This window comes from Patagioenas fasciata, chromosome 2, assembly GCF_037038585.1.
Source record: "Patagioenas fasciata isolate bPatFas1 chromosome 2, bPatFas1.hap1, whole genome shotgun sequence".
NCBI classification, from domain to species: Eukaryota; Metazoa; Chordata; class Aves; order Columbiformes; family Columbidae; genus Patagioenas; species Patagioenas fasciata.
Genome location: NC_092521.1, coordinates 37,435,265 through 37,460,893, shown reverse-complemented (window position 1 = coordinate 37,460,893; position 25,629 = coordinate 37,435,265). Strand labels below are relative to the sequence as shown.

The window sequence follows — 25,629 nt, the reverse complement described above, 5'->3', positions numbered from 1 at the left end:
CAGCCTTGCATCAGGTTTAGTTTGGTGCAACTCTACAGTAGAGTTACTCTCATGTAAAACCAGAATAATAGTGGTAGGAACTGGGCTTATTCTCACCAACCGATTCCTTAAACACCATTTCTTCCAAGTCAAAGCCAAGCCCATGAGTTCCAGAATCTTCATATAATCAAACATAGGGCTGTAGTTTCTCCCGGATGTCCACCGGCTCTGCTTTCTCTCACTGAGCAAAGTTGATATAGAATAATGAACTAGTTGCATCATCAGAGACTTCACTTGCACCTGCCTGCACTTCGTCTGGATCTCAGACATCAGCAGCCAGCCATGACAGGAACCAATGCTCCACAGTCAGCCCACCTCACTTGTCCCAAGCGATGGAAATCTTCACATATGCAAACACAAGGAGATCTGCAGGATGCGTACAGCAGTCTGGCTACAACAGCCAGAACCCCAGCAAAGCCGCTGTAGCAGTCACAGTTTGCCAAGTTTAAACCTGGGTGATACAAGTGAAGAACTGAAGAACTGGCTTGTGTTAGCCCCTCTTGTCCTTTTTCTTCAACAGATTATCTTATTTTAATTGTTTGCCATTTAGATTTTGTTACAAAACTGGGAAAGGCAATAGATATTATCTATTGAACACCCATGTTTCTAGCAAAATGAGAGCTGAAGTCTAACACTTATCCAGGCAAACATATTAAAATATCACTTCTACCATACAAAAGAAAGAAACATAAAAAAGCTTACCACTAGCAACATTCTTCATCCCTCAAATTGTCTCCTATCGGTATAGGTGTTAAAGTTTTGAAAGTCAAATACAAACTGTTAATCAAATAGAAGCTGGTTGAGCTGAAGCAGGTATTGTTGAGGGACTCCATCCCGCTGTGTAACCCACCCACTCCCACTCCTGCCGTTTGTCTCTGCCCACTCCAGAACAGGCAAGTTTCCTGCAGTTTCACAGGCACACATGCATACATGTTGCTTCAAGGAGCAACAAGTGTTTAAGTTCTCAAATAAAACACACTTACAGTAACCTGGTACATAGATGCTTTATTTCTGACATTAATATGGTCTGTATTGTATGTGAGATTCTCTTACATAAAAGAAAAGTTTGTAGTACAACAAAAACTAAGATAAACAAGGCATTTGTTGCACATTATGTCAAACCTTAAAACAAAAATATGGAGTAATATGTGTTTAGGTTTCATGCAAGTTTGGTGGCTGCATGTACAATCTACTTATAAACTGAAAGAAATGCAAATGCACACAACATTCAAAAAGTAACAAGGGTGCCTGACATATGAAAGATTAAAACCTTTCAGCTAAAGCAACAATGTAGGAGTTAACTAAACGATCCAACCAATACCAAAACAAATTAATACTACTTAGCACAAATCTATGCTTAAACTTGGTATAGGCAGTTCTGGTGATACCACTTCTACCAAAATGTATCATCCAGATTATAGATATTTATTCTCTGTCAATGTCTTATTTCATTTTTTTTAGTGAATTAAATTCTGTCCCCAGTGTTAAGTGCTGTTGTTAAATCCATTCTGGTAACACACACCTAAATCTAGTACTGCCAAGAATTCCAATTGCCTCCTCTCAGTTTTCACAGGTGAGGAGTAATCCTGGCATGATGGGTATTTTCTGATCCCCTTGGCTTATCTAGGATTCCCCCCCTTAAAATTTTGATGGGAATTAAAAGCTGCTAAAAATGTTTATGCCTATTACTATCATAGCCAGGCAAATTATCAAATATCAAAAACTCTTAAAAATAAAGATTGTATAAGCTTTGAGATGTTTAAAAAGGTTGAATAACCCATGACCTTCCTTGTGCCGCTCACCATGTGTTAAAATTCTCCATTAATAAATTATTCTCTACCATCTTTGATATTAAAGTGATAGAAATGCTTTCCATACCCTGCATAGTACTGGTTGATCTCATAAAGTTAACTAGAGAACCTGACCTCATTTTTGTAATTTTACATACAGTGCATATGATGCTCGCTCTTTCCATCTCTCATAGCAGCAAGCCGATTCTGCCACTATCTGTAGCAGCACACCCGGGAGTGGAGAGGAAGAGTGTCTGAATCATAAATAACTACAACTACAGTGTACAATTCTATTTACCTGTCAGTATTTGCTGATGGCACACCATTATAACTTGCTCGAAATTAACTACATAAAAATCTCTACAACACAAGCAAACCAAAACATTCCTTCAGAAAAAAAAAAAAAAAAAAGATATAAAATAAGTGCAAATACCTAAAATAGGCAACTAAAGCAACTGTTGTGACCTGTATACCTTTAAATAAGGACAAAGATTTTTCATAAATAAAAGAATGTTCTCTGTGCTCTTCAAATATTTAAGTATATAATGGTCAAACTTAAGTGCAGATACAATTGGTTTGAAATCCAAGGTGCCAAGTTTCTTTTTTTTTTTTTAATAAAATATAAATATATATTTAAAATGCATCAGTTTTTAGTTCCTATGCAGGACAAAGTACTTCTGGGTCACATACAGGACCCCACCATTCCTTTCTAAATACATTTAAACAAGGTACATGAACAGTTGCTGTATAGTACAGGTATACCTTGTAATTATTTTGTAGACCAACATGATTTAAGGGTTATAGTGCAATCTCTATGTAGATGTAACACACAGTATAGATTGGTACGCTTCACCACTGTAATTCTTCTGCTACTCCATACTTTAAACTTGTCCTTTTTTCATTTTAGCTGTTTTAACAGGAAACAACATTGGCTTCTAGACAACCTGCATACATATAAATATCTACATTTAAGCTTTAAAATGAAAATAAATTATAAAAACAGACTCCTTTCCAATTTACAAAATTTTCCCTGTTCCTACATACTGTACAATACATTCAACAATCATCTCATTTTGAGATTTCTGAAGAAAATACTGATGCTTTACACTAAAATCTAATTCACCCCCCTCTGCCTACTTCTAGTACCATTTGCAAATAAATATATTTAACACTGTAGTTAATTTCATTGTTTTGCAGCATACCAAAGAATTAGTAGTGCAACTTTCTATCCTTCCTTTGTACTCCTTTCCATTGTGTTTCTTTATATACTAGAAAAATGCTACATAAGCAAAAGCACATTCAGTCATGTATGTTGCTCATTTGGAAACCAGTAACAACCTATGAACCTACTCTATATTGAAAATGCACTAACAGAAAAAAAGCAATGCAAGTCAAAAGAATAAATATGAAAAATAGACCTAAAAACTGTATGTTGTCAGTACTGCAATGTATTTTACCATTCTTTATCATATTTTAGGGTGTTACTTTTTTAATATTTAAGAAATTCATTGCAGAACTCTGTACTATCCCTTTGCAGAGAATCTGAGAGTTTCATGTCTGTTCATTGTCAGTCAAAAGAAGAAAGGAAGCTTTAAGGTAGCTTTAAGGTTTCCCTTGGCAGGCTGTCTCAAAGACTTAATTCACAAGTATTGTGCTGGAATCGCCTTCAACATTGTGTCAGCTTCAATGGAAGGAGATGGTTGTCAGTTGCAGTGACCATCACAGTATCAGAGCCCTTGAAGTGCTGTTGGTAGCTGTGTATGTGCTCAGATATCTTCTTGCTTGCTCAGTCATGATAAGCTGGTCTTCTGTTTTCCCGTAAACGACTGCCTCCCATTCACAATTTGACTGCATAAAACAAAATTCAGTTCAAAAGGTTCTTTTAACTAAATAAAATATTTGAGCAATTCTCATCCAGCCTCTCAGAATAATAATAATAATTATCAAAGTCTAGCAATACTGTATTTACTGAGAAGGATTCAGTTCTACAATACAATACCTAAAACCTGTGACAAAGCTCCCTCTCCACCCTTTAATCCCGCTTCCCAGCAGTGCGTCTGTGTTACGCTTTAAGTTGTAACACACAAAGTGAAAAACACTCTTAAAAAGAGACTGGTTCAACAATTGATACATAAAGGGAAAGTTAATTAAGTCATCTTCTCTTTGGATATCTTCCCATTTAAACGTGCTGTCTTCAAGAAGCAGAAAAATACATCATTGACAGCTGTCTGGAAACACCAAGAAAGGCAAAATGGTTTGGCAGCTGAAAAAGAATATTGTGAGGGACTTCACTGAACCAAAGTGGCAGCTGTGGAAGAACGGTCAGATGTTTTGGGAATATATTACAAATGCCAAAGGAATTAGAAATAAAAATGAATGGAAGAATAATTAAGCCACTAGTCCTGCTTCTTCCATGAAGCAAACCCTGCACATTTACATGATTTATTGAAACTCCAGTTGATTTGCAGCAGCTCTAAATTGGACCTGACACTAGCAGATTGTAGCATAATGAAGAATGCAAGATTCTCTCCCTCCCACATGGAGCTAGAAACAGATCCAAAGGATCACTTCCACATGGAGATGCACAGAGGAAGTTTGCCATTTGAGTTTCTCTATAAATTTAGCAGGAGTTGATTCATGGAAGGGATTTGCAGTTAGAGAGGCCACTAAACTGAGAGGGAATTTCTCAGGGGAAAGAGCAAATGATAAAGATGGTTCAATGAGAATATTTGTGAGTATTGTATGACTAAGCTCCCCTTTTAAGTATTCTTAAGGGCATAGTTCTGGGACAGATTGATACATTCACCTTTGTTCCAATTCACAGCACTTAATTCTTGTTTTGGAATATTACAATTAAATGAGGTTTGTTCTTCTCATAAGAAAGGATCAGAAAGTAATACTGTTGTCTCTGAACTTCAAAACACATCATCATTAAAGCAATTAAGTGGGACATGGAAAATCAGGCTCCAGGTGCTCTGCCTTTTTTTTTTTTTTTTTTAATTAAAGCAGAGCTGTAGATGCTCTGAGAAGACACCAAAACTTTATACTTGAAGTCCCTACGGGGCAAACTGGAACAGGTACCAAGTCAGGCCAAAGAGAATCTCTCCCTAAACCTGGTGGTCAAGACACACAGAAAGAAAACTAGGTTCCAGTTTTAACCGTATGGAAAATATACAGATGTAGAAGAACAGGCATGTTACAAGAAAAATTACCAGAGCCTGTGGATGACCTCTGCTTAATGAATCCCACTGGGCTTATTATGAAGTAAGTACCAGCGAAATTTGAGAAACTTAATTGCTATAGAGGTTTAGTTTGCAACAAGTCAAGTTTTCTTACTGCTAGATTTTGGTACCCAAACCTGCTTCATAGGTCTACCCTACCCTGTTTGTTTTGTTTTGTTTTTCCTCCACATTTAAATCTTAGAGGCCACTCAGTGAAACATCAGGGCTGTATTTAAATAATTTAGCTATGAATAAACACTTGGTGGACAAATGACCAACTTAGAAGAAATAAGCATCATGGACACTCTGACAGAAGCTAGATCACAGAATTGAGCAATTCTAGACATTAGTACAAGACAGAAACCAAAAAGAAATTATTTGTTAACCTGCTAACAAAACTAACAGAATTCTTTGCATCCAGACCTGAAGAGCCTTCTCCATTTTGACATTTTTTGAAGCACATGTATTCAGTTTCTTCTTAATTACTGCATTTGATTTGTTTGCTGGATTTGTATCCTGGTTTTCTGATGTCAGGTTGCATCTGTTGTCATGTATTTCCAGCAACGGTAGCATTAATAAAGATGTGGTATATGCATTCTCTGACTATTGACAAAAAAGAGGATAGGGAACAGGAATAATAATTAGTATTTAATTTTTTAAAAGTCTTCAACTGCTGTGATCAGAGAAAAATGCAAACAAAGCAAATAGTAGCAGAAAAAACCCTAGAGAAGAATCTGAAAAGAAAAAGTAATGAACAGTATACGAAGAACTAGCCTGGTCTATCTATACTGGGATTCATAATCAATACTGAGCACAGTGAAACAAGAAGCTGTTTGCATGATGTGGGTATTACTGAGAAGCAAGTTTCTTTTATATAAAGCCAGGACACAGCTGATTACATTTGTTAAGAACAAGACTTGATAAAGTGGCAACTACAGAACAGTTTTAAAGAAAAAGGCTTGTAATTTGCTTCTATAATAGTACAAGCCTTGTGAAAGTAAGCACAAGGAGACAGGAGTAACAAAATTAAGATCACTTCAGTATCGGGGGAGGAACTGCTTTAAGAACCGAAATAAACACTGGATTGATGACTCCGGAAGAGTTTTATATGCTGATAATGTTTATAGAAATAAAACGAAATTAATCCAGCTTCACTATAGCAAAGTAGAAAAAAGGTACATAGCAATTTTAGAGAGCAAAATTAGATAAGTAACAGCAGCATACGTACTTGCTTCCTTACAAAACCACCCCATTACATTGTGTTGAACTGCCTTTACATATTTATTCTACCTTGGACCTTATTCCTAATTTACCACCACATGGACACACAATTTCTACTTAAGGATTGGTACATTTTTCATTTTTAAATCAGACACTATCACTATGTCTCTTGCCAACAGGCAATGTTCCTGTTGCACCAGCATCCCTCATTAAAATGGAAGAAAAGCACTTTTTTCCCACTCCGCTGCTTTCGGTGTACCACAAGAGCATGGACAGTGTATCTTGGCTTTGGTTTAATCACCTGAACATCAGTGAGGCACAATATACCATGTCATAACAAGACATTACCAAGAGAACACTGGGCATTTTATTTTGTGTCTGTTTTGAATGGCTGCAGCAATGCTGCTCCTCATGAGACAGAGATGTTCTTGGGGAAGTGGGGAGATTCCACGAGGTGACAGAGAGTTAGGCTTGACATGGAGTCTAGGAGGCATTGAAGGGAATTTAGAAAAACAGCTACATTAAACAGAAAGGGGTATGACTTAATCACCTGTTCTTTTTAAGGACTTTGGCTCCTGTGTCTTGGATATAGCTTTATACCTGATCAAGAGTCACAGACATTTGCTCTTTCAGAATTAAACACATAGATACATCATTTTAAGAACCAGATTAGAATGAAGTTTTCCTGAAAACTACAAGACTAAAGATTAACCTATACAATCATTCAACTGGAAAAATATTGGGAATGAGGGACCAAAACAGCCCCATCTCTGATCTCTCAATGTCTTGGTTTTTGAGGCAGAAGTATTCAAATTCCTTCAGGTCGAGGAAGGCCACAAAACTCATCTTCTACGTGCCTGCTATTTCTTAAAGTATTTCCCTATTATGTGAAGCAGGAAAAGGGAAAACATGCTTTCCAATATGCAATTAGGTATCTTCAAAACGCATCTGCCAGACTGCCAAACATGCAAAACACTGGGGCAAATGCCATCTTCTTGGTGTATTATAGAGAGCTTCAGCGTGCCATTATATGCTAAAGTTTACAGGTAATCAGCATGGAAGCAGCTTTGCTATAACAGCAAATCTGCAAAGCATCCACATTACTTTACCAGTCCTGCTCTGAAGGCCTGAAAGGAAGAATTCATGCATGAATTTAAGCCCGATGTTCAAGTATTGCTTAAGCACTTAAAGTAGAATTTTAAACTGAGGATGGTTTTCACTTTCTAGATTTATCAATCTAGACTCAATCCAAGCACTTTATTTGCATTGATAGAGTGAAAGATGCTCACTTCTGTATTAATATTGCTCCCAGTGATGCTCTTAAGTAGTTTAATACTTACCTGTACATCTAAACTATTATCTTCTGTGAAGAGCTGGGCACCAACCTCTTCTTTTTCCCATGGATCTAGGACCAGTGATTTTCTGACTTTTTTAGAAGCACTGTGCTGCAATGAACATTTTGCAGAGAAAAATTGTAAAATATTATTTAAAATCAGTTATTTCCTATTTGAAATTATTATTGTAATGTTACCTCCTGCTTGCAGCTTTTATACACAGTGTCATCTTCCTCCTTGAGAAATATATCTGTTCCAGTTTCCTCTTTCAAAACTTCCCTAATGTCCTCCTCCAAGAAGGCAAGTGGTTGTGACTGAGTTAATTAAAATCAGAGGAGAAAATACAGGAAGTCTATTAGTTGCTAGTTTTTACCATATTCTACTTTCAGCTAATGTAGGACAGAAAAGAGATCTTGCAAAATATAGCAACAGATAAAAGGATTTAAGATATTGTAGTTAACAACGACAGATCAACATTTCAAGGCTATGAGATTTTTTTAACTCATCTTACTCCAGATTATTTCTAGCCAGATAAAATATATACATGCACACAGAGCCTCAAAAAATGCAAGGTAGCATTGAAAAAGACATGCAACCTACTCGTTTGTATTCATTAGCCATGATTATCCAGTGGCAAAAGGGATAGAAATACTTTATATGTACTAAACACATACATGTATATGTACATGCATACAAACATACTAGAAACCTGTACTATGAAAGTATGACCGTTGTTGGGAAAGGAATTTATATCAATCTTAACACAAGTCTTTGAATAAGACATTGATAGTCTTAAGTACAGTACCGAATTTCACAGAAGCCATACAGATGGCTCCTTTGTGTACCAAAAGGAGAAGAATTCCCCTAAGCCCTCAAAATTTGATTTTGAACAGGAGGTTAATAGTGGACAGAAACAGGAATGCCAAACCACTCCATTTGCATAGTGAGAGACTGTGAATCCATAGGGTAACACAGATGGTGCCAAGCCCTGTGGCAAAGTCTGAGCTACCTTCTGTGTTTGCAGAAAAGAAGTAGTCAATATATATTGGCTGGAATTTGTTCAGAACTTGAAAAGCATATGTCTACTGAATTCCAAAAGTTATTACGCATTAACATACCTTAGCTAGGCTAGGAAGAGAGCAAAAATTAAATTCATTTGGAACAAACAAACAAGTAACATAATCCATAGTCAACCCAAAACAGTCTCCTGTGACAGCCAGAAGAATCACACGAATCATGAATTGGTATATTAAGATTTTGGTTTTCAGGATGAAAAAAAAAAATGCAGATTTCATTCAAATAAACCTCTAGGAAGGATAAAACACTTCCAAATCTTTGCATCAGAAAAACTCTCGGAATACTACCATACTGGGGTAAACACCTAGTTTCAGTCCTAGCAGTGTAGAGGAACCAAAACCAGAAAACAACTCCATTCTTACATAGTCCAGAGGACTCAAATAATGCAGTTTTTCAAGTCAAATGTGAAAGCTGCTGAAAATAACAGTTTGTCACATTTGTCTGCACTAGTTTGCTCTTACTAGATTATCCAGTTGGAGGATCCAGCCCCATTCAGTCTCTGACTTATAATTTTTCTTTTGAGAAAACATAATGCTGAAATATTAAAATCTTACACAATGATGCTACCACCTCCTAACAGGTCCAGTGTTAGCAAGGCTACACAAATTTAAAACAACTCACAAATGCAGAACCAACATGTTTGAGATTACTATGCATCAAATGGTTATATGTACTGAAAAGCATTCAAAAAAGGCAATGCCTCTGTACTACACTGAAGGATTCTAGTTTAACATACAAAATCTGAAATATTTTTATTCACATTACAGCTGTTCTCTAGGACTATATGGAATATCTCAAAAACAAGAGGGTATTTAGACTTTAACAAAGAAAAAAATAAACAATGTCATCACATACCGTAAGTTTGAGGGGACCATACTTTTTTTCCTGAGCAGCCAAAGCATTTTTAAAAGGAGTTGGAGTCCTTGGTGTTGAGCCCAAAAGAGATCTTCTAATTGTGGGAGTTCTAAAACTAGTCAAGAATAGAAAATTGTTCACACGTGCATTTTAATATTTTACTCTATCAACAGTAATGTAATAAAATGAATCTAAGAAACATTTTAATATACCTTATTTTACACAACAGATATCGCCACCATGAATCTGAAGGTATTAAGATCACCACAGCATTACCCCAAATATATTAAACTTCAACTGGATTTTGTTCAGCATTTTTAAAGAGGAAAAAATTTAACTGACTACAAGTCACTTTCTTTTAAGTTAAAAACAGTAAGTCAGTTTGTTTGCATACAAGTATTTAGATGCTGGAGAGTAAAACTCATTCACGGTATGCATACAGGTAGACTAATTTTTCAATGTTTGGATTTTTTAATTATTATTATTAAAGCAACACTACCAGATATTTAATGCAATAATCCTACCCCACATTTTCCTTTTGATCTTTTGGTGTCATTTCCTTGTGTAGGGGAGTTGTAATAAGAACTTTCTGCCCACAGATTGGAGTTGAAGTAAATGCAGGATTTTCAAGGTTAAATTGTTCATTTCCAGAGCAAGTGTTGAAAAACTAAGCATGAGGAAAAAAAAAAAAACACACACACACAAAAACACAAAAACCAACAAATCTAAGAAACCTTAAAGTACAAAAACTCTCCGCAGTACTGAGCAGTAAAAAAGTTATATGTATATATCTGAAGGGCTTTACTGACAAACACCAGTAATCTATTCTTGACTTATACACCAATACATTTGTGATATTTATCGCTGAAACCTGTTTACCTTAAAATCCCTACTGCTTAATTAGACCACAGAGACAATAGGTCTCTATCAACAATTATTTGCATGAGAAAGCATGAACCCCCTTCCCTCCCAGTTAGTATCCAAAACAGCAGAAATAGGTTATTTAACAATTTCTTTTTAATATATCTACCCTTATGCAGATGTTTTAAAAATCTTCTGGACATATTTGTTTAGACTACAATGTATGACTAGGGATGGAAGCACTCATAATTTATAATCCACCCACTGCAGTCTTCATAGTTTAGCCCTATTTAAACTCACCTGTGATGGAGAAAATGGTAGTGTTTTCACTGGGGTATGCTTTAGTGCAACATTGACGGCATCATTACACAAGCCATCATTCAGTTCATTAACTGGTGATTGCCCGACACGCAATCTCTTTTTCTTTCTTAGGATAGTCGGTGGAGTGCTGAATTTAGTTACGTTTGAGGTTGTTGGAAAAACTGCTTCTTCCTCGGCACTGATGCTACTGTGTTTTTGGCCATCGAGCACAACGCTGACATTATACGGGCACTCAGCAGCCCCTTCGTTGTGTTGAATCCGCATTAGTTTTACTGGAGCTGGCTTGACAGGAGATGCAACTGCCTCTGAAAGCTCAAAACTGGTGACATCACTCCATGCTACAGGATCCTATGAGGCAAGATGCAAAACACTCAAACACTAGCCGGCTTACCCAAGATTATTTCACAACATCCAAGCCAATCTAACGGCTCTCTACCTCCAGAAGCCATATATTGAATTAATCTCCCTATATCTTTCATGCAATCCTAAAACACTGAATATTTTAAAACTCAATTATTTTAAAACAGGCAATAAAACAACTCACTCAATATGGGTGAAACTACAGACAAGTACAGAATAAGGTGATTTAAATAGTATTTTGCATATATGGCGTAAATTTATGTTCCTAAATAAACATACTTTTTTTTCAGAATATAGACTTACAGATTCAATAAGCTCTAGTGTCTCTGCAAATTCTGGAATGGTTTGTAGAGATGATAATACTGTATTTGCTTCCACAGCCAAATACTTAGGTGGTGAATTTTGCTGAACAGATGTGCCATGGGTCTCATCCATGCTGTAGAACTCACTCGTTTGTTCCCCAAGGCTATTTAGTGCATTAGACACACAATCTTCTGTGACAAAACTTCCAGGCCAACAAGGTAAGTTTCCAGCTTGCTATAAAGTATGAAAAAACATATTTATCTTATTCAACCTAGAAGTTGAAAAGAGTCAATTATGTGACCATGGGGAAGAAAAAAAAATAAGTAGCATGTGGAAAGACTAAGCATAACTATTCATTTTTGCTTTTTCAAATACTAATTATTTGTTTGCATTAATGCAGTTAGTCTTCTCCTTACATTAACATACTCAAAATTCTCAAATTGTGTAAAATGTTTATCTTATCTCTCATTCACATCTTACACATGCTTATAACTTGGATAATTTTGAGTTGTATTGGATGCCACCTCTGATGCAAGTTTCCTGTGTTCCTGAACATCAGTATATTACAGAGTCATCTTCACTACAGAACACAGGTACATTTGAAGACTAGAAGCTATTTCTAGAAAGTCTGAACTGATTTTTTTTTAATGCAGATTCTGCATTGATCATTTACTTGACTTCTAAATGCTTATCGCATTTTAGTACACTGTTTAGTACTCAAGAAACAGATTTTAATTTCCACTTCAAATTGAAAAGCAAAGCAGATTCCACTAGATAAACAGAGCGTTGCACTGTTTCAAGAGCATGCCACGCATAGCCCCATCACAGAAAACTGGAAGTTCACCTGTAATCTAAATTAGTGATCAACATGGTTTGGTTGGTTAGGTGTCTGGTTAGTTGTCTGATGTCCACAGCCCTTTGTTCATGAGAAAAAAAGTGACTGTCATCTGCAAGTTTTCTTCATTCCACTTATATACGTATAGATTTTGTACAGTGTAAATTTATATACTGTTTGTCATGTCCAAATGAGGATATCAAGTATTGCAAGCACTCACGAAGAAGTTTCATAAAAATATAATCTACAGGATGTTTTGAAATCAAATAGGGCAAAACCTATGTATTTTTCACCTTTCTCTGTTGAACAGAGGATCAGCATTGCTGATCTATAAAACTGAATGGCGGTGATATCAACAAATGTGCCACTTCTTGAAGAGGATTAAAATGATAGGTTTTAGGAACTGCCAAATTGAAGGCCATATTTCTGTTGTTTTCGCAGTTTAAGAAATGACACTAAAAATAATTTGCCTCAATTCTAATATGCAGATTTTGTTTTACAGCCACAGGTTTGATTTTAGAAGGTCAAGTAAAAAAAACACCACACAAAACCAAACATCCACTTCTAAATTGCTGAGGATCAGTCTCAGTAAAGCATATCCAAATATTTACAGAGATCTACAGTCCTTACAGAAGACACTCGCTTTCTTCTGATTTCATTCTCTGCTGACATCAGCAGCAACTCAAGTTCCTTTATTTTCTGCTCTTTATCAGGATCATCATCAATAAATGACTGCTGAAAAAAATTAAGAAAGAAGACATTACTATTTTCCACTTCTACCACCCCTCCACAGTAAAGATTCTACATTATAACACAGCTACATTTTGAACAGAAATACACACCAAGTGGGAACAGAGCTGTTCAAGCTGTATGTTATTCTGTAATACAGTGGCCACAAGTGAAACAACTCCAGCAATTACCAGGAGATGGATCCAATGTTAAAGTGGTAAACAAGCTAATATTTTACCAGGTTTCTAGTATGGCACATAATTGCTCAGTACACTATAGCACTTTTTAACCAAAAGTCACTCAGTTCTGTCTTTAATAAAAGCAACCATGTTGGCACCTTGGTAGATGTGTTTGTGTTTTCACATGCTCTCTAGAATTTTGAGTTATTTATCCCTACTAAGTGTGCAAGAAAAGTGTTTCAGATCAGCATTTGCTGACAAAGTGTCTACAGAAGCAATTCTACCACTACTAACAGAAAAGAAAATTAACTACTGGCTTTGGTTGGTTGAGTTTTAACCTCCTTAAAACTTTTTATTATTGTTATAAATATACATGAGGGCATATGCCATGAGTTTCAAAACTAGTTATACTCCTCAATTTAGGAAGGACTTTGAGGAGGAGAAAGTATCTTATACTTTTCTGTACAGGGCAATCCTGAGTGCCAAAGGCCATGCAAGGCTTTGTTATGATTTGTATTCTTATACTGAGATCAGGGAAGAAAATGCAACATCAAACAGATGACCCACACAGGGAAACTTAAGTTTAGGAACAGAGTTCTGCAGAATGCCTCTAGCACATCTAGCACAAACAAAATAGGTGTCAAAATAATTTTTTTACTAATTTCAAATTCACAATAATTATTCCAGGAAGTCATATTATAAACCAAAAACTACATTCAGTCCACAACACAAGAGGAATTCCAGATATATTCTAAGTGAGCCCAAAGGAGCAGAAGAAAATAAACATATCCATTTTTGTTTGTTTGTTTTAAAGTTTCTCCATACTTCAGCATTTAGAATGTTCCAAAAAAGCATCTTCAACTGATTGACAGATGTCTATCAGGCAGAAAAAAAACAGAACCTCTTGAGAACAAAAAAAGCACACCCATAAGTATCAGTCACAGTAAGTTATTTGAACCGAGTATTTCAGATACGGTTATATTTATTACATATATAAAGTAGTAAAATCTTGTCTTTAAATCTCTCAGAAGCTAGGTAATACTAACAGGTCACAATTTTAACCTAAAGATTTAACTAGCAGTCTATGTTTTAAGCCATGCTTCCATCAGAAATAAGGACAACATTTTGTTTCTGGGATGTATGAAGACAGCTCCTTTCCTTCTACCTAGACCCATTAAGCTAGCAAGCCTGCTTACAGAGGAACACTTACATTAATCTAGGCAAATGATAAAGACTTAGAGATTTTAAAGTTACAGGTTTTTAAACTCTTCATTCTACAGCATAATACACAGTACATTATCTTCATTTACAATGCTGGTTAACAATTTACCTGAACTAAGTTGGAAGAGGCTGAAACATGTTCTAAATAGTTGCCTTCTGGTGAGGCATACTGGTATGCTGGAATCTAAAAAGACATAAATCATTTTACAAACCCTAAAGAAAATGAAGCTATAAAATGATCACTAGTTGATCATACATAAACTATTTATTATGGTTTACAAATTTTTAGTTACCATAAAAATCACAAAAATACTCAAGAGATCTTCATTCTTTCAGATTTGTTTCTCAGTCCAAACCCAATAAATTATTTGAAACTAGTAAATACTAGTTATTCTAAATTTTGAACTTACATGTGTCTGAACAGGTATGTAAAATTGATTCTGAGTGTGCAAGTGTTCCATAGTCAGACAAGGTTGGGGCTGAAGTTTGGATGAACTATCTCTTTCAGACTTTATACTGTCTTGTAAATACCCTTCCTGTTCCACCTTTCTTCGCATTGTTGAATTCCAGTGATTTTTAATCGAATTATCAGTCCTAAAATGAAAATGTACAACAGTGACTCATTCCACATCTCAGAGCTTAACATAGAGCATGATTTAGAGGGTTTATACAGTAGTTTCATCCAAAGCTGCAAATCCAAAAAGCTCCAGCATCTTGGACAGAAAGTTTTATCATCAGGGGGGTTTTGGCACAACAGCTAGAAAGCTATTATTTTCAAAACATCCTTCTACTAAGCTTCAACTCTGCAGGAAATTAAAAGTGGCAAAAGAGAAAGCCTTGGTTCTGGCTATTATCATGTATGAGAAGCCTTTTTCTTGGACACTTGTAACAACCATGTGTTCTCTGTCACTACATTATTTACCCCCTGCTACAAATTTGCAGAACATAAAGCTAAGACAAGCACCCTAAGGGCACTGTGGGTAGTGTTTGCCACTGGAAGACATCTCTTCAATACAAGTGACAGCCTGCATTCCCAGCTCTGAGTGTTATGTGCAGCTTTGTAGAAGACTATCCCACTACCGCTTGGTGCCTTTCATCTTGTATGGGAAAGCAGGCCTGGCAGGAGACCAGTGTCCACTGTCACCCCCCTTGCACAGAAAACGCCTGCGATTTGACAAGCAGGCTGAAATCACTTTTAACAGTAGACAAGCATTAAGGCAAGAGCAGAGTATTACAGAGAAGAGTATTACAGTCTAAAACACTAGCAATAATATTACTAGCTTTAGAGAGAGGTACATAGAAATAAAAACTGCTTGAAGGCCCATTCTTCATTTAAGCTTAACTCCAAGAAGTATTCCCTTTTTTTATCCCACTAGTGTCAGGCTCCTTACAAAACTTCTAAGTCTAGGATACAATCTTTAGCTCAGTCACATCTTGGATTTATTTCAAGAAATAAGTTAGTGAATTAGAAATGCCTCTGTCCTTACAAACTCATCTTCTCCATTCTGAAATTCTATGAAGATGCAACCCATTTCCTTCTCATTCCTACAAAAGCTTTCCTGTGATTCATGGATTGTGTACTTAATCAAAACATCAAGTTTTTTTAAACACACATGTCTAAGGACTCATTCTCCCAGCATTAAGAAGTCTGACATTCCTTGGGCATATCTAGACAGTCACCTCCCGAACACACAGATTGAATTCAGAGAGGGACAGTTTAACATTGAACTTCAATTAAGAGTACAAGGTAAAAAATTTATTTCATTAAACTCTTTATACACTAGTATTTTGTTTTCCACAAGCATGTAGGTTGGCATTTACACTTGAAACAAAGATAACGAGAACAATGCATACAATTCATTTTTAACTTAGAGACTACATGGTAACCAACTACCTCTGCAATGTATGACTCCTAAGCCTGGACTTTCAAAGGTTACTAAGACTCTTTCTCGAGTGTTCTGTTTAACAAGAAGTGTTCCACAAAAAATATATTAAAAAAAAAAAAAAATCTGATCTAAAACCAAAAAGAAAGTCACTACCAACTGTATATTAATGAAGACACTTTGGTATCAAGTCACAGGATGTTAATGCATACTTCCACTATTACTTGCAGTTACTCTTCTGCTCTACTACAGTTTTTTCTAAGTAACAGGAAGATTTTTGAAGGAGCCTGCAGAGCATTAGAGGTCTTTATTGGTTTGATGGCTTTTTAAGAATACATAAACAAAGGCAAAAGATCTTCAAAATGTCAGTATCTATCAAGATAAAGATGTGACATAAGTTTCAACAGATGCTCTCTGACTAACAAATTACAATGGAAAGAGTTGTGCACTTTCAATATTCCAATATTTAACACAAATAGAGTTGAAAAGCACCTTCCAGGAAGAAGCTTGGCTATTTCAGCCCATCGGTTTCCCAAACGCTTGTGAGCTTCATAGATTATTCTGTCCTCTTCTTCTGTCCATGAAGACTTTTTTACCTCAGGATTGAGATGGTTATGCCACCTCTCTCTGCATTGCTTGCCTATTCTTCCTTTCAGGTGTTTTGCAATTAGAGACCAGCGCTTTGGACCATACTTCTGAACTAATTCAATTACCTGGAACACAGATGAAAGCACATTATAATTCCAAAACCTAATTTTTCCTAATCAAAGACCGAGAACACTGATAAACTCACATTTTAGGACAGTATTATAATAGTCAAGTTGATAAGATACTAGACCTACGGAATCAGACAGTGACTTGGACTTTTAAAAACAAGAAATCAAAACATTGCTTATTAACTCCAGATTCACAGTGTTTAGAATATAAGTATATACCAATGAAAACATTAATTTGCAACTTTCCTTTTGGTCACCCATTGCATAAGCTGACATTAGGAAAGACCAAAAAAGAAGCTGGTAAAGATGCTTGGTTTGACATTCTTCAACAACATACATATGAGAAAAAACCACAATTCTACTCCCAATCTTCATCCCATTTCTACATGTTTTTATACATTAGAAGGTTTTTCTTAAAAGACTGATGAGAACTGTAAAATAATTGATTAGGAAGACCATATTCACAAATTGAGAAATATTAGTTTTAGACATCTTAAACAGTTTTAAACAGTGGGAATAAGCAGTTGATCTGAAATAACATATGTGAGAGCTATACATGCACCTCCCTACAGGGCAGTCCAGGTTTTGCAGGCAAAAAGCTGCAGTGTGGATTAACAGTCAGGGAAAAAGAAGTCTAAAACACCATTGCTAGCTTCTTTAACAGTAGAGTATGAAATCATTTCCCTTATTCACGACCTCTTTAAGTCTAATGGGTTTGAGGAACAAAAGACGCAAATGAGGCCTTTGATCTTTAGTGCTGTAAAGAGATCTCCTCTACATGATAAGCTAGAGTAGTTCAGTTAGCAATCTGTGCAAAGGGAAATGAAACGCTTGAGCAGATCAGACATTGCATTTACATAAACCCAGCTGCATTTTTTTTTCTACATTACATTATGCTGTGTGAGAAATCATCTATGTCAGAAGATGCACCAGACATCACCTTTGTGGGGATGAAACCTAAGAAAAAGTACACATTCTTAGCATTCATATGCCAGTTTTATTACAGTAAAACAGCATGGTATCAATTAGTTTTTATTACCCTCTGATCTTCTTCTTTAGTCCAGGGACCTTTAATGAGTTCTGGGTTTAGTACCTTCTGCCATCGATGCTGGCACTGAAAATCTGAACGATTCTGAAATAGTTTTAGAAGACCAGTATAGGTGTTAAACTCTTGAACACAAAAAACTGTAGATATTAACTAGCTAGAATTCTTAGCTTATTTCAAATTAAAATACTTATTCAGACCTTTGTTCTAACAGTTAAATTCTCCCTTATCATTTCTTCTTCCATTTGCTTACAAAAACTCCAGAAAAAACAGCCTCACAGATAGTTCTTATTGATGTCAATGTTCTTACTTGATAATCAAATTCAGAATTTACTCTTCTTTAGAGAAAAACTTAGAATTATTTTTGTCCTCATTACTTCATACTTTCTTTGAACTTTATAGCATTGACATGCTTTTGACATTATCAATAACCTATATAAGGAAAGAAATTTATTTTTTCTTTCAAATAAAATAATAAGCTTTTTTTGAAGTCTCGAATATAATTGCAGCTCTTTACTAGAGTATTAAGGAAAACATATTTATATCAAGTTTAGCTAACACACACTAATTAAACAACAATGCTTTTTCTGATCAGGACAGATGGTGCTTTTCTGAAGCTTCACTAAGGAAATACTGTTCCCAGTTATGAAGGAGAAGTAAGCTTTCACTTTGCCTCCTAAAAACTGTCTGTAGGAAAGTTTGGGACTCTCGGGGTAGTTGGTTCAGTCCTCAGAAATACACAGAGAAGAGCCTGTCACAGCATCGCATACTAGTATACCTTTTATAACACTGGGACACAATGATTTACTTTCTTCAGTGCAAGCTGCTAGATAGCAAGTACTGATTTCAAGGTTTTGCTGGGTTTGTCTAGCAAGTAATGGTGTTACTGCATTCAGATGAAGTTGAACAAGAAAAAGTCTGCATGACCAGAAAACACACCCAACATCTAAAATTACGTTGATCACAGTACCTCCAAGTTAATCACAAGTAGACACTGTATAATTAAAAGCACTCTAGAGTTTGTTACAAATCATCATTTCCTGGAGGAGATAAGCTGTAAAATACAGACTCGATACAGGACAGCTGTTGCCATTTTCTATGAAATTTTTAAATTGTGGCCTTTTAGTGCTTTTACCTTCCAGACATTTCTCAAGTCATGGCATATTTGGCATAGAAGAACAAAACAAATGATAGGAACAGTAAAATAATTTCAGATAGCCTTAGCCACAATAAATTGAAAGAGAATAGAAGCTGTGTTCCCTCTCCAGAGTTACTTTTAAGCCATCTTCACTTTTTTTGGGCAGAATAGAGGGAGGGTTTTATTGTGCCCAGCCCAATAGTGAAATGGGGTTCTGAAAACATGGCAGTTTGAGTGTCTTTATATGTTAGCTACTCAAGATATGCTTGATTTTCCTACCAAAAGACAATCAGCAACAGGGTAAGTGCTAATTACAACAGCCTCTAATATTTGGCTTTGTAATTTGAACACTGCAATAGGTCGCCCAAAGAGGCTGTGCAGTCTCCATCAATAGAGATACTCAAAACCAAACTGGATGCTGTCCTGAGCAGCCTGTTCCAGCTGCCCTTACTTGAACAGGGCACTCAGACTAGCTGATCTCAAGAGGTTCCTTCTGACACCAATGATCCCACAATGGGCAGCCCGATCCCCCATGCATGTTTCCCATGATAGCTGGGGAGCCACTTTTCAGCCTCACTTGGGCCTAGCTGAAAAATAGCTTTCTGTCTCCAGAAGCATTTGTTTTCAGCTGGAGAATGTTTTTATTAAACTGCCAGGTTTGTTAAATGCAACTCCATACCACACCTGCAGATCAGTATCACCAAGCATTGCATTTTTAAACAGTTTTATACTAAAGCTTTTTTATATTATCTCTTACTCCTCTGCCATTCACCGACTTTTGGAAGAGTATAATGCACATGTAAGGAATAATGATTTGCTTATGCAGTCCTTAAATTTCAAAGCTTTGAGATCGTTCCCTGATATTTATACTTTGCCACCTGTAAAAAAATCAGAAGCACCACAGTTGCACAAATATGGTAAGAACAATGAAAAGCTACAGTTGTTGAGCATTCAGAATCCAAGTCTATTTTTACCTAGTTACACAGGTATTTCAGACAACCGTATCATCCCACCCAATATTATGAGAACCACTAAGGTGGGGGAAGGGGAGTGTAATTTTTTTGTTGTTTTTAACATTTGAGTATTCAATTCCACTTCTAGGTAGTGAGTTCAGCCTTAGACCTTAGCCATATTTTTATAGTAGGCATTTTAAAGCATTTAATCAGAAAAGAAACAAACATCATCAACTCTAGTTGTAGGTATTTTCTACCAGTGCAGCTCATACAGCTGAGGAGTCATTTAATGTCTGAACCAACAGCTCCTTTGTTCATTCCACCTGATCACTGGAATAGAACAAGAAACTTTAATTGTCAGTAGGAAACTTTCTTAGAAACTTGCTAAGGTTCTATTTGTTGCAACAGAAGAGCGGAAAAAATTACATATTTTAGCGAAGTAGATATGACTGTAAAAAAAACCAAACAAACAGAACAACTTAAAACAACAACAACAAAAAGCCCAATGAACACCTCTCCTAACTGCTTCAAAAGCAACCCATGAACTGCAGATGTAACCACCACAAGTGGCACAATTAATAGAAAGCAGGAATACATTCCAGAATGAAAACAAATAGCAAATGTGGACAGAAGGCATTGATTATTTTTGGTCATTTCAGACCATCACGTGAGCCTCAGCCTAAGGTGATAAGATTCTCCAAGGTCTAACCTACATCTCAAGTCCAATTTACAAGCATCTTTCAAAACATTTTTTACTATTACACGTTTCCAATTTCTGTTTTACCTCATTTCTAAACTAGACATGACAAAAGTAATGAATATTAAAAAGGAACTTAACTGAAACGGAGATTCAACTTACTTGTAGATGACTAGCAATGAAAGCCCAATCATCTGTACCATTTTGTTCCACCAGCTTCTTTAGCCTTTCATCCTGTTAAGACATAGCCAGCCAATAAATGTTACACACTATCCCAATACGATACTAAATAATACCATATTTCATGTGCTACCAATATCATATAGGAATGAAACTAAAGCAAACAAACAAAAAAAAAAGTATTACCTCATCACGTGTCCATTTCACCCTGTTACATATCTTCTTCAAACCTTTTTGCTGTGGTACTTCATAGTCATGATCCACATATTGAAGGTCATCATCTTCCTCACTGCAGAGTCCAACAGAAGAGTGAAAAAGAGTTTAAAACAACTCTGAATAACTTTTTTTCTAACTATTTGTAGCTTTTATCCAATCTGTACATATTGTTCTAAAATTATATATGGAATTTGCATGAACATAAGATCTGCCTCCAGCAGTGGCCTATACTCACCATGTCAAAGGAACAGAATTAATTTTAATTTCAAGGCCATGTACTGGGACATAGACAGATAATTCATCCCAAATCAAGACTTAATTTGAAGCAATAGCTATTGTTTAAGATCATGGTTTTGTAACAAATTTATGAATCTTTATTGTACATAGATGAGCTTGTGAGATAAAGTGGTTTTCTAGTCTGAAAAATACGTTCACGTTCCACCTCTATAACTCAAACAACAAATACGAGTGTGCCAAATAATTTAGTGCCAACTTGAGAACTTCACAGAGCTCCTGCCTTGAATAAAAGCATCGCCTAAATGTTACAGGAATAAGACACAAATCTTCAAAAACAGACTTATTCCAGCAAGAAATGACTAGCAGATCAGTGTTGGGTCTCAACTAAGTTAAGAGTTAGAGGGGCGGGAAGACAGGTAACCTCTGTGACTCCGTGTAGATCACACTCCATCTACTGGGGAAAATTGGACTGCACGGCCTTGACAAACCGCCTTACAAACCAGCACCACGGGGAAATGTTTCATGGAAATATCACTTCAACTTGTATGTCAGTGACTCATGGTTGACAGCATAAATTCAAACACAAGGAAACCTAGGCCCAACAACAAGATGAGCAGTTCCTCTGCATTAGTGATAGCAGAGACACAAAGAAAAGACTCCCATCCAAATACACACCTTTAATTAAAAGCAGTTTCACACTGCAGTCTTTATTTTTCTCCATTATCAGTATAAAGCAGAATATAAATATCATAAATTCACATTCAAAACTATGTATTAGTTCTGTTTAGCCTTGAAAATTACTTCCTTTTTTCAACCAAAGGTAAAAAACATCCTTTCCCAGTAATGGAATGAACCTGTGCTGATGTCCTCAGAACCAATCAGATGTCAGATCTCTACATTATTTTCCAGAACATGCAAATTACCCACACAGCATGCTGATCAACCATGTATGTACATTTGTTATTTCCCATGAAGTATATCCTCTGTGGCTAACACAAATACATGGTCATACAAGAAGAGCACTACTTCACTGAAACCATTACTGCAAGACAGTATGTACCCAGCTCTTGCAGACCCAGTGTATTTCACATTGCTTTTACATCCTACAGCACATCTGGATTTGCCCCACTTCATGATGCAGTAGAAATAGTAACAGATTAACATACTAAAACTTTTTGGAGCCAGTGAAATACAAAGCAGTAAGCTTGTCTAAAGGTCAACAGCAAGTTCTTCACAGTACTTACAAAAAAAATAAGCTGCAAACACAATGATTGTAAGAGTTTTGCATTAAGTGGCTTAGGACTTCAGAAAACAGGACTTAAACTCACAGTTAACCAAGAGTTCTCTCTTCTGCTCCTACCTCCTTTTTTTTTTTTTTTTTTTTTGGTCTCTTATACACAGGTTCTCGGCAAATTTCAGGAGTATATCTTGGTATTATAAGGAATATATCTTGATATTATAACTCTACTTCATACCAAACAAGCCATACAATTTAGTCCTGTGATTAAGCTGTTTGTTAGCGCAGGCTCCCTACTCACCCACTGCACAGCACACTAGTTCGAGAACAGAGTCTTCAGCTACATGAAGAGTAGTGGGGATTTTAAAAGAGAGGAAGGGCTCCATGTACACAGCAGTGATGCTGATGAGAGCACAGGTACTAGACAACATCGGTCCTGGCCAGCAGTGCTGGTTAAGAACCCTGCACCCAGAGCTCTCCAGTGGCACATGTGACCCATGGCCAAACCAGCACAGCCACCAGCCGCCTCCATGCATTTCACAGGCACACAGGCCAGCCTAGCAGGCACCAAGCTCTCTTGCACTTGACTCCACATGAATAACTGTCCAGTCTTTGGTCTTGTGTAGAATAGTACACCAGCAGACTATAAATTAAATATACGTGAGTGGCTGGGACTACTAACTTAAGTTTTTTATTAAAAAGAAAATATTTTCAAACACATTGGGTTGTTATAGTTCATTTGTCAATTCTTCTACAGTTAGGAAACCATGCTAAAATACTGCACAGAAGTGGAAAGCAGCCACCAAATTTCATCAAATAAGAAATCTGGAACAATAAAGGCAGTATTTCATTACTTCTGTGATAGCTGTCTTTGTAATTCTGAGTACAGAATCATTAAAGGAAAAAATTAGGCTTCCAAATGCAAAACAAAAAAAAAAAAAAAAAAGAGCAGTTTAATGAAATTAAGTTTAATCCTACTTGGTGCAAAACAACCATACTTTCTCCTTATTTCGCAACTAGATTAACAATCCTGAAATCACCTTTAAGTAAACTCATAACTATAATGATTTCGTTTTGGAGATATCATCGCCACACATTGACACAGCATCCATCTAGGGCAACTGATCTCTAAGTAAATGTTCCCCTGCTATCTACAACCTATTATATTTTCAATTACAACATCAAAGCACTCCTTAGCCATGAGATATAATACAAGCTAAAGCTTTGCAAAGATGAAATTACTGTTTGCAATACCACAGATGAAAGTATCTTCAATTACAAAGTGCCGCTTCGGAGCAACAAGAAACATTCTCTCTGAGCTGATTCTTGCAGATAGGTAAGTATAGACAGCTCCAGCAGTCAGCCTCTGCAAGCAAAGACCCTCAGCTAATTTTTCCTTCCTACATAAGAACCCCAAAGCATTGCTTTCTTGTTTTAGTTGCAGCTTTGCCGAAACAAAATATATATATAACTCTTTCCATATCAGAGGAAAATCCAGAAGCAGTTTTAATATCTGTAACTGTGAAACCACCCCAAATTCCATAAAAAGTAAGTAGTCACAGTAAACCCCTGGTGTCATAGGTAACACACATCAAAATTACTCACTGAGCATCCTTTCCTTTCTCAATCCTAATCCTTCTTTTACATTTCATCATCACTTTCCAGAAACTGATTTTCTATTTAGAACAAAAATAACCATAGCAGCAACACTTCTCCAAGACGAATACAAAGTAAAGACACACCCATTTTCACATCAATAAAACAAAAGACGTATCTAAACCATATGAGGCTTCTGTTGAAGCTCTTGAGGAAGACACTTGCTCTCAGGAAGATTTCAGGCCAGATTACAGCATCCTCAATCAAAGAACATGCCAAATCAGAGAAAGTAGATGCATTTAAGATACTGGAAGCATCAGCAAGGCTGAACATTAACAAAACAGCCCAAAACCTTACAGCAAGGCTGTGCCAAAGCCACTCGGGAGTAGAAAAGCAAGAAGCATTACTCCAGCAACAGGAAAAGTAACCAGCAGGAAAAGCTACTGCGGAGGCAATGCACTTATTACTGACAGGCTCAGTGGCCACAGAAAAGCAAAGCAGAGAGTTGCCTAGATAAGCCACAACAACGATTGTCCGAGGAAAAGCACAGAAGTGAGAGCAGCCTCAAAGTGAGAGGCGGGATTTATACCGGAGCGCTGGAGCCCGCAAGCCGGAGGGAAGACAGATACCTGTGCGGGTGCCGGCCGAGGGAGGAATCAGAGGGCGGAGGGAGGGAGGGAGGGCGGTGGGCAGTGACACCCGAGGCCGAGGGCAGCGCCAGCACAGCTCGGCGGGGGGTGCGTGGCGGCGGGGCCGGGGCGGGGCGGGCCGGCGGCGGCACCTGGCAGGGATCCCGGGGCGCGGGGGAGAACCTGGGCGCGGGACGGCGGCGTGGGAGGCAGCAAGCGGCTGCCCGGGACGGGGCGGCGGGCAGAACGCGCGGAGATCCCGGTGCAGGCCCGCGGCCACACTCACCTGCGCAGTCTCTTCGCCATCCTCAGGGCGCACCATAAGGGGGAACCGCCACGGCAGCGAGGCGCAGCGCGGAGCCCTCGGCCGGGCTCCTTCTCTCACAGTCGGGCGGCGTGGCAGGGCGGGCGGGGGGCGGACAGGGGCACTGGCGGCTCGGGAAGGCTTGAGGCGGACAGAGCTCCTTTGACGGCCCCCTCCTCCCCGGGGAGGTTCGCGGTCCCCACAGCGCCCCGGCGGCCACCCTCAGCCGCGGCCCGGCCCGGCCCCCGGCGCGTCAGGCATGGCTCGGCCTGGCCCCTGTCCGCAGGACGGAGCGCGCAGCGGCCCCTTTCTCGCCCAGCTGTGCCTCCCCCCTCCTGTCAGAGCTGCTGCGGACTCCGGCGGCGCCTTCCCACCCTGGGCAGCTGTGCTGCCGCGCTGCCCTGCCCTGCCCTGCCCGGCCCTGCGCTGCGCTGCCCCGCCCGGCTGCCCCG

The 25,629-nt window shown here is 37.6% G+C and overlaps 1 protein-coding gene across 5 annotated transcripts; it reads right to left on the bottom strand.

The window, feature by feature from the left end:
- Positions 1-1,029: 1,029 nt before the first annotated feature.
- MYBL1 (MYB proto-oncogene like 1) lies at positions 1,030-25,629 on the bottom strand. 5 transcript variants are annotated; one of them, XM_065831023.2, is made up of 16 exons: positions 25,160-25,627; positions 21,145-21,247; positions 20,941-21,012; positions 17,985-18,077; positions 16,722-16,942; positions 14,757-14,940; positions 14,456-14,530; positions 12,848-12,952; positions 11,383-11,616; positions 10,699-11,067; positions 10,062-10,204; positions 9,538-9,652; positions 7,803-7,919; positions 7,612-7,716; positions 5,474-5,653; positions 1,030-3,677 (listed from the first exon to the last, which is right to left on the bottom strand). In XM_065831023.2, exons 1-16 carry the CDS (start codon positions 25,177-25,179, stop codon positions 3,549-3,551), a joined length of 2,265 nt encoding a protein of 754 aa, XP_065687095.1. In that variant the 5' UTR covers positions 25,180-25,627; the 3' UTR covers positions 1,030-3,548. The 5 variants fall into 5 exon arrangements, with proteins under 5 accessions (XP_065687095.1, XP_071660166.1, XP_071660168.1 ...); XM_071804065.1 differs by having other exon boundaries at positions 12,848-12,949; XM_071804067.1 differs by lacking the exon at positions 17,985-18,077 and having other exon boundaries at positions 25,160-25,629.

Excerpts from the sequence above, each read along its gene's own strand:
- MYBL1 (XM_065831023.2), bottom strand. The coding sequence starts at position 25,179 with ATGGCGAAGAGACTGCGCAG. Across the intron at positions 14,531-14,756 it reads ACATACCTGTTCAGACACAT|ATTCCAGCATACCAGTATGC; the intron begins GTAAGTTCAAAA and ends ATGTCTTTTTAG. Across the intron at positions 11,617-12,847 it reads GAAGAAAGCGAGTGTCTTCT|CAAGCTGGAAACTTACCTTG; the intron begins GTAAGGACTGTA and ends CATACTTTATAG.